Genomic DNA, 9,413 nt, shown 5'->3' with positions numbered 1-9,413 from the left:
TTGGATTGGACCAAATGACCCGAAGCATAACCTGATCTCGACCCGAAAATAACATCGGATAAAAATGACAAACTTAAACATGATAAAATATGCCTCGGATCTAAGTTGAATTTTAGATTGGACCAGATCTTAAACATTCCTAATTATTTTTACTAATGTTGTCACTCTTAACTCCAAAAAAAAACAAAAAAAAGAAGAGAACGATTCTTGATAACATTATATAAGATACATTATTTGAGAAGAGTAAAATAGATAAGTGGTTTTTTCTGAAAAAATGAAAATATATCTTAGAGTAAATAGTCATTTTTGACCATGAAAGATTTGGATACTGATAAAATTGACCATAAAAAATTAAAACTAAAATTATACCTATATAAGATAAGTTTCGTTCGAATAAAATGATTAATTATTAAATTTTTGTTCATAATTTCATAAATACCCCTGATCTTTCATCTTCCTTTATCTTTAAATCCAATCTCTAACCCTAATAATTTAACCCCACTCCCTCCTCTTCTTTCTCTACCCTTTAACCTTCTCTGCCATCACAATCCCCTTCCACCACCACCATCCTCCTTACCCTCCCTTCTCCGTCACACAACCAGCTCAAACACCCTTTTTAATATTCTTGTAACTCCTCATCATGATTCTCTTTCAATCAAACCATCACCACAATCCCCTCTATTATTTTTTTTAAACTTATTTTCACATCAATACATTTTGTACAAATTTCTATATACATATACATAAATATATGCAGATGAGCATAAGGATGCAATGGAGAAGTGGAATTGCCGCAATACTCATCATCATCATAATAATAACAATAACCTCCTTTAATATTCACTACTAAAAAAAAAAATAGTATTTGTAACAAAAAAATTATTACAAAAAATTTGAATTTAAAAACAAAAAATATTTATAATAAAAATATACAATATAAATTACACACATAATTTGTCAAATTATTTTATTTTTAATTAATTGATATATAATTAAGATAGTGAACTCGTAATTTTTACATCGATTCGCTAAGCTAGTTTATAATAATAATTCGTTGAATTGTAAGACGGAATGTAAACATAAAATATAAAGATTAAGAAAATTTTGGTATCAATAATTAATTTCACAAAGGGTTAAGTACGATTTTTGTCCCTAAGGTAACGGTTAAAAATTTTTTCATCCCCAACCCTTTTTTGCTTACAAATCGACCCTAAAGTTCAACTTAGTTTTAAAATCGTCATTCGGACCAAAATACCCTTCTCCTTCTTCCCCAAAATTCTCATTTTCTATTCTTCTTTTTCTTCTTCTCCATCCCAGCATCATCTCTTCTTCTTTTTTCTTCTTCTTCATCAAAGTATCAGTAACAACAATAATGAAACAATGTAAAAATATTAAAAAAAAAGCAACCAGAAGCAAAACCAGAACCAGAAGCAAAAACAACCAGAAGTAAAAGCAGAAGCAGAAGCAGAAACAATATAATTAACAAAATCAACAAATGCACAAATCAAAAAATTCAACAATATAATAATTAACAGAAACGGTGAGGAGGAAAAATGGCGAGGAACAGAAACGCACAAGGAGCAAAAATGGCGAAGAGCAGAAACAGTCGGCGAGGAGCAGCGATGATTGAGCGTGGAGGAGGAGCAAAAACGGCGAGCGGCGTGCGACATCCACCCTTGCGGATCTGTGATAAACCCCATTTGGAGGGTTTATCTTATGTTGAATTTAGAGAATTTTATCGCCTTCTCTCACATTTATCCAATGAAATAGCATGGTTTTTGTTATTCTCCTTTGATTGTGCTTAAGAGTGAAAACATGCTTTTTAGGTCTTAAACTAGCTAAATCTAATTCACCTTGATTCCATTAGATGCCTTGATATATTTGTTAAGTGATTTCAGATTTAGGAGGCAAAGATTGGATCAAGGGAATGAAGGAAAATCATGTAAAAATGGAGAACTCATGAAGAAATGAAGGAATCGCAAAAGCTGTCAAGCCAAACTCTTCGCACTTAATCGACCATAACTTGAGCTACAGAGGTCCAAATGATGCGGTTCTAGTTGCGTTGGAAAGATAACATCTGGGGCTTCGAAATGATATAAGATTTGTCATAGTTGCACCGTGCATAAGGGTGTGCACGCGCACGGTACGCGTACGCGCCGATGGTTGCACATGATTCACTTAATGCAACTCGTGGCCAGCGATTTTAGAAGCCTTGTGGACCCAATCTAACTCATTTCTGATGCTATTTGACCCAAAGATTGAAGAGGGATGAGGCATCTGGTTAGTTAGTGAGTTTTATTTTAGTTTTATTATGCTTTAGTTAGTTTCTAGAGAGAGAAGCTCTCTCTTCTCTCTAGAATTAGGAGTAGGTTAGATCTAGATTAGAATTTCTTAGATCTAGATTTAATTCATACTTTGATTTACTTTTTCTTTTGTAATTCTTCTTTTTTTACCTTTCCTCTTTCTAGTTTTGCATTTAATTCTTGTAATTCTTTACTTTTATGTTGATGCACTTTTGTTATTCCATTTTCCTTTAATGCAATTTATGATTCATGTTCCTTTATTGTTGAATTGCTTTGTTATTGTTGTTTAAATTCCTTGCAATTGAGTAGTATAGATTTAATTTCCTTGCAATTTTACTATGTTTTCCTTTTATACCTTCCAAGTGTTTGATGAAATGCTTGGAAGGATGTTAGAGTAGATTTTAGTGCTCTTGGCTTGGGAAGGTAACTTAGGAACTCTTGAGTTACTAATGTCTAAATGATTGACGATTGGGAGCCATTAACGCTAGATCTCACTAATTGATTTGGTGTAGAACTAGGACTTATGGACTTGGATTGACATAGCTCATTTGACTTTCTTTTATTAGTTAGAGGCTGACTTAGTGGGATTGATCCTTGCCAATTCTCATGTTGTGGTTAGTGATTAGGATAGAGATCCTTGACCACCAACCCTTGCCAAGACCTTTTTAATTGTTAGTTTATTTCCTTTACCATTTACATTTCATGTCTCTTATCCCAAAAACCCCAAAATACCTCATAACCAATAACAAGACACTTTGTTGCAATTCCTAGGGAGAACGACCCGAGATTTAAATACTTCAGCTTATAGATTTTAGGGGTTTGTACTTGTGACAAACCAATTTTTGTATGAAAGGATTATTGATTGGTTTAGAAACTATACTTGCAACGAGATTTCATTTGTGAAAATCTAAACCATCAAAAATCCAAATTCATCAAAATGGCGCTGTTGTCGGGGAATTGCAATGGTGTTGTGTTATTGGTTATTGTATATATGTGAATAGTGTGAATATGTTTGCTTTTGTTAGCTCTTGCTAGTTTTAGGATTTGGTTTTCTTTGTCTCTTATTTGATTTTATTTTCAACTTCTCTTGCTATCATGAATTCTCACCTTGGCTATGAGTTTGGTTCTAACTATGTTGTAGGAAATGAGGACTATAATGAGAATGTGTATCAAGGATGGGATAACCAAAGGTGGGAGGAACCTTTTGTATATGATCAATCTTCATGGCAACAACCTCCACCAATGCACTATGAAGAAGAGCCATTCTATGATGCATACCAATCCAATGGCTATGGTGAATCTCCTTGTGACTTTCAAGAACCACCACCATATGCCTATGAGTCATATCCTCAACATGAACCTCAACCATACTCACAAGCCCTCTATCACCAAACACCTCTATATGACCCTAATCCACATCCACCATACCAACCACCTCTTGAACCATATGAGCCATACATGGAACCACAATTCCAAGATCACTACTCCCAAGAACCACCTCAATATATACCACCATACCCTTACCAAGAACCACCTTCCTATTATGAACCCTTTCTCCAAGACAATGAACCTTCTTATCCACTCTAATCCCCAATGGATGAAGTCCTTAGCCTTATACTTCAAGGGCAAGGCGAAATGCAAAGGGAGACACTAGAATTTGTGGCTACCTTGACCAAGGTAGTAAGCATTTTAGCCTCCCAATACTTGAGCACTCAAAGCACTCCCATGGTCACATGTGGAGAATTAATTGAAAAGAATAAGGAGAGATTGGAAACTCCGGTGGAAAATGAGAGATGTTATTTTGTAATAGAGCAATTGGAGAAGCCTATGATTATTGAAGAAGAGGAAGAAGTGGTTGAAGACTTAGGAGATGCGGAACCTCCTTGGGAGCCTAGAGTTGAAGAGAACCTCTCCAAGAAGAGTGAATTTGATGTTGAGGAGGAATGTGCACAACCTCCAAGGCATATTCTATATGAAGACTTGGAGGGAATGAAGCAAGAATTGAGTTCCCTTGGTGATGAAGACCATGCATCCAACCTTCTTGGTGGTGAATCCTTTGAATTTGAAGAACCTTCTCCCAATAAGATTGAACGCAATGTGGAGGTAGATTTCTCTCTTCCTCCCATTTATGATTTGAGTGATGGAGAAGAGTTGGATGAAAATGATGAACAAAGGATTGAGAAGGAAGAAGTTTGTAAAGAGGTGAAGACAATCAAGGAAAAACACAAGGGAGTAGAGCTTGCAAGGACATTGGAAATACCTCTCCCCAAGCCACCACCATCCATTCTCTCATTCAAGTGGGTAAACTCCTTATACTTCACAACTAGAAAATGGATTAATACAGACAAATTTACAGACGGATTTAGTCTTTATTACAGATGGATTTTTGGTTACCGACGAAATTACCGACGGATTTTGTCCCTCTGTAAAAGCCCGTCGGAAATTATTTACCGACGGATTTTTTTCCGTCGAAAAATTACAGACGGATTTTTACAAGTTACTGACGGATTTTCCCTCTGTAAATTTTCTATCCATTTCCCAAAGGCGACGAACTTTTCGACGGATTTTCCGTCTGTAATTACAGACGGATTTTCTGACGGATTTTTTGTCTATAATTACAGACGAATTTTTCCGACAGATTTTCCGTCTGTAATTTGAACTTTGGAAAATCATCCAACGTTATGATTACAGACAGAAAATCCGTCTATAAATCCGTCTGCAAGGTAAAATAGATTTTTTTTTTATTTTTCTAATTGCAAAATAAACTTATTTTCATACAAAATAAATATAAATTTAATACAAATTTTTATCTAATTTATGTTCGAATATTTATAATATTTCAAAAAATAAACAAATTCATCGTATTATGAAGTACTATAAACAAGCAAGTCAATATAATTCAAAACATAAACAAAATGTATTGATCATCAACTATAATTCCTAGTATATTGTTCAACCATACTAAAACTATCAGCTATAATCTTCAGTGTCATCTTCATCCTCATCATCATCATAGTCCTCATCTGAAGACATTGAGGGTGGCAGCGGTGCCGGTGATCCTTGACTTCTTCCAGTTGTTTTAGGGCTAGAACTTTTGGTTCCGGATGATGATTTAAATGCAGAGTTTAAAGCAGCCAAAGCTTCTGCTCTTTGTCTTGGTCCTCCTTGATTTAGCCCATTCAACCTATCCTGTGACTGTGAGAGTAAAAAGTATTAGAAAGAAAGGCAAGTTCCAACAGAGTATGAAATCATCATGATCTGTGACTTGATTTGGAGATGTTCAATTTAATTTAAAAACTATGATATCTTTCCTTCATTTTTCTTTTTGGAAAATTTAATTTAAATACTATGATATTCTTTCCTTCAATTTTCTTTTCGGCAAAGATGGAAAAACCTGAACTTGTACCTACCTAAATATAACTATTAAATTTACCACTAATAACAGAAGAAAAGATACCATATACAATATGCTTAAATGCTTCATCATTATCCTACACCCTCTTGTTAGGAGAACCTACTTTTGGTTGAATTTCATTGACTATAAAACAACAAAGAAAAACATAGTTTATACAATCTTAAACATGTTGCCATACCATACTGGATGTCATATCAGAAGATGAATTAAAGGCATTAGACAAGGCAGAGAAAACCAGAAAGCTGGTGTAACTTTGTTTTCCTCCAAGAGAAAACCAGAAAGCTGAGATTTCTGTTCCTTCTTTAGCATGCTTTAAAGCAACTCCAGGCTAGATATGGATGCGTCAGTGTAACATATTAAGAAATAAGGTATGTTGTAACAATGACTATTACTAAATAATCTTCATATTAAAAATCATATAGCCAACTGGTGAATGACTTCATCTTGAAGTAACCATTTAGGCAAACAGAAGTATAATGGATAATGAAAATTTTCAGCTGCAAGACAACCTGCTTTTTGCTCTTCAACTTGTGTGACCCGGCCAACCCAGATGGATACCTCAGTACCACAGTCCAAATACTTAGTTCTAATCAAGATTCCCTTATGTCTCCAAAAGTTCATTTAAAAGTAGCACAAAATAAATGCACATGCCCAGCACAAGCATCTGCTGGTAAAATCTGAAAGTAAACAATATTTTTATAATCAACAAAAGAATCATTTTTTTGTCTTGAGTTACTAGCAGAGAAGTAGATTTACTCATTAGGCAAAATGTTTAAAAGGTAGTAGCCAATGAATCTCTTTGTTATGGATTTATCTCAGCTAAAAATCATTGACAATATCACTATTATATCTTTTTGAAGCATGCATCAAGAAGAAACAGGGTCAAGGGAGATGACAATAAAATCAACTTACCTAAAGAGTTGGGCAGGAGTTGTCTCAGGAATGATATCCTCATCACTAACTACTTTCTTTCCAATTGGAGCAAAACCACCAAAGAGAACCCAAAATTCATCGGAGTCTGACTCAGTGTCCAACTTTCCATCATCTGCAACATGAAACACATTTTTATTGTCATAAAGAAATAAAAATACAAAATTATAATAGGTTTTTGGAAAGTAACATGGAAACATGTACTATGTGCCTTTACCAACAATGGCAACATTACACTTCCCTTCATGGTACTTTTTCTTCAGATACTGGATAACTTCCAAAGCCTTGGCTCTTTCCTGAATATTTGAATTAGCTCTATTGAATTGATAAATCTTATTCTGTGAGTCTAGGATAAATACATCATAACCATAAATCTTAATTGAATTAGCTCCATTGAATTGATAAATCTTAAAAAAGTTGAAAAAAGAAAACAAACTTATCATCGTAGAAGAAAATATACTCCATCAAGCAAACAATACAAAAAATTAATATGAATAAAAAATAAAAAAACAGTAATTATAACAATTAACAAAAGAATAAACAGAGAAATTAGGTTTGAAAAACTAAAAGCGGTGGTGGTGAAGAGTGGCACCTGAAGCAAATTTTGAAGATATGAATCACCACATTTACCAAACTTCAAGGCTGGTCAATCGTCAACTCTGTCTCGTGCGCACGAATATGATAGTTTGGCCCACATTTTCTCCTAATTTGAATATGTAATCTTTTATCACCTCAATCTTCGACAACTCATCAGGGCAGTGCACTTTATACTGCTTCACAGCATCTAAAAAAAGCTCTTCTTTCTTAACAAAGTTTATTATGGTCCTTTTTAACTGTCCTCTCAACAAAGTTCTTGACAATGTCATTGAATGTGGCAGAAAGTAGAAGAACCTGGAGATTAAAAGAAACAAAAATATACATATCAACAGCTCACACAAGTATACCCAAATATTTGAACGAAATGCATAGAAATTACATCCAGGCCAATAAATTAATTCAAGTAATGATGCAATGATTCAGATCATTAACGTGAAGATGCAATGGCACAGTACATTTAAGTAGATGTAATTGTTCAGCTGCACAAATAAGAAGTTTCTCAAATATCAAGGAACAATTATATTTTCCTTCAACAGAATTAATTTTCCTTTAATAACTAAAAGCAATCGCATTACATTTCATTAGAATGTAAAACTTACCTCAGCATGCATTTGATCAGCCTCATCAAAGACAAGAATCGTCAATCTGGTCAGGTTCAATTTCTTGAAAGAAATCCACTTCTTGATGGTGCCAGGAGTCCCAATAACAACCTGAGCGTTAATTGACTTCTGTTTTTGAATTAGAATTGAATCCCTGCTATCTGTCGGAACGGCACACTCCGAGCTAATCCCTGTGTGCTTCCCCATCTTCCGGAGAACTTCAGTGTTCTAAGACACACAGAAAAAACCAATCACTTCACACTTCAAGTAGATAAACTTTTTTGTTAAGTCTATTACTAACATGTCTGGATAAACTTCTCTGAAAAAATACATCCTCAGGGTTGAGACAAATTAATTTTCTACCCTTTTTTAGAAAGCGATATTTTTCTTATCACATTAACAATCAATCTCATGGAGTGATTCACATTAACAATCACAGTTGAGGGTAATACTGATCAACTGCATCTCCACCAATAGGCCCGAAACTTCCTCTTGCAACAATTTCAGCACTTTTATCTATAGCATCATTGATAAGGCCTTTAAATTTTTCAGAATGCTCATGCATTCATAGAGCTCCCATGTCATACCTTCTAGCCAGTGGTGGACCCTGCAAGTAATCATTAACTGTGTGAGGCTTAAAAATTGGGATAAAATACAAAATAGCTCAGGAGATCTTGTTCCCCTCTAAATCAATACCAGTCCGAAATCATCAATTTTCATGAGAATTCTCAAGACATACTTTGCAAGAACTACTGTTCAAACTCTTCCAAAAATTAGCCAAAACATAAGCAGATTCATTTACCCTTCCAGAAACATCAACCTTCCCTCTTGCATAGCATCCTATGCTGTTTGGTGCAGCTTGAACTACTTCCAAAATCACCTACTTTGCGGCCGCTTGAAAACTCAAATTCGTCCTAGTTTTGTTTCCACAAATAGCCTTGTCCCCTGGCCCTGCATACTCATCAAAGAAGCTATAATTTTCAGACCTCATGAAGCATCCATCAAGAAATATTTGGGACGTTGTGGCTAAAAGCAAACATGTTAAGGAACTATTTTGTTGCTCAACAATGAAATACTATCATTAACTATAACTTTGCAAAAGCAATATCAGGACAGCAAAGAGAGATCAAATTAAACATGACCTGAAGTATTGCAATAGCAGTTATCATGCAAATTGAAATGAGTTTAAAATGAAGATGTAAATTAAAGGATACAATGAGAAATATCCATCAGGCTTCAAAAAAGTAACTCTCTGACCACTATTGAGTATGACTTTGACATTCGACACTTTTCCGGGAATTATATAGTTTTTTGTTCCTAAATCTGCAAACAAATTTATGCACACCATTAACAAGAAATGGATGCAAGGAATGGATGCACACAAAGGAATGGATGCACACCACAATGAACTCTAGCAAAACCTTGCTGAATTCCACTCAATTAACATTATCAGATACACCTAAGTAAATGAAATGACACCAGAGATGCTAACAGGCTCTGACAGCCATCTTCCTAAATATTTCAAATTACAATTGATACTATAAACCAACCGAAGCTTCAAATTAGATG

At 34.6% G+C, this 9,413-nt stretch overlaps 2 protein-coding genes across 2 annotated transcripts; both read right to left on the bottom strand.

Moving 5' to 3' along the window:
• Positions 5,249–5,947, bottom strand: LOC110271331 (villin-2-like). Its single transcript, XM_021122015.1, has 2 exons — positions 5,897–5,947; positions 5,249–5,498 (listed from the first exon to the last, which is right to left on the bottom strand). The coding sequence occupies exons 1-2, from the start codon at positions 5,909–5,911 to the stop codon at positions 5,274–5,276; spliced, it is 240 nt and encodes a 79-aa protein (XP_020977674.1). The 5' UTR covers positions 5,912–5,947; the 3' UTR covers positions 5,249–5,273.
• LOC110266256 (villin-2-like) lies at positions 6,224–8,051 on the bottom strand. The gene is made up of 6 exons (XM_021110564.1): positions 7,845–8,051; positions 7,701–7,724; positions 7,483–7,539; positions 6,866–7,055; positions 6,631–6,763; positions 6,224–6,395 (listed from the first exon to the last, which is right to left on the bottom strand). Exons 1-6 carry the CDS (start codon positions 8,049–8,051, stop codon positions 6,320–6,322), a joined length of 687 nt encoding a protein of 228 aa, XP_020966223.1. The 3' UTR covers positions 6,224–6,319.

Source organism: Arachis ipaensis, chromosome B01 (genome assembly GCF_000816755.2).
Source record: "Arachis ipaensis cultivar K30076 chromosome B01, Araip1.1, whole genome shotgun sequence".
Lineage (NCBI taxonomy): Eukaryota > Viridiplantae > Streptophyta > Magnoliopsida > Fabales > Fabaceae > Arachis > Arachis ipaensis.
This window is presented reverse-complemented; position numbering and strand designations above follow the sequence as displayed.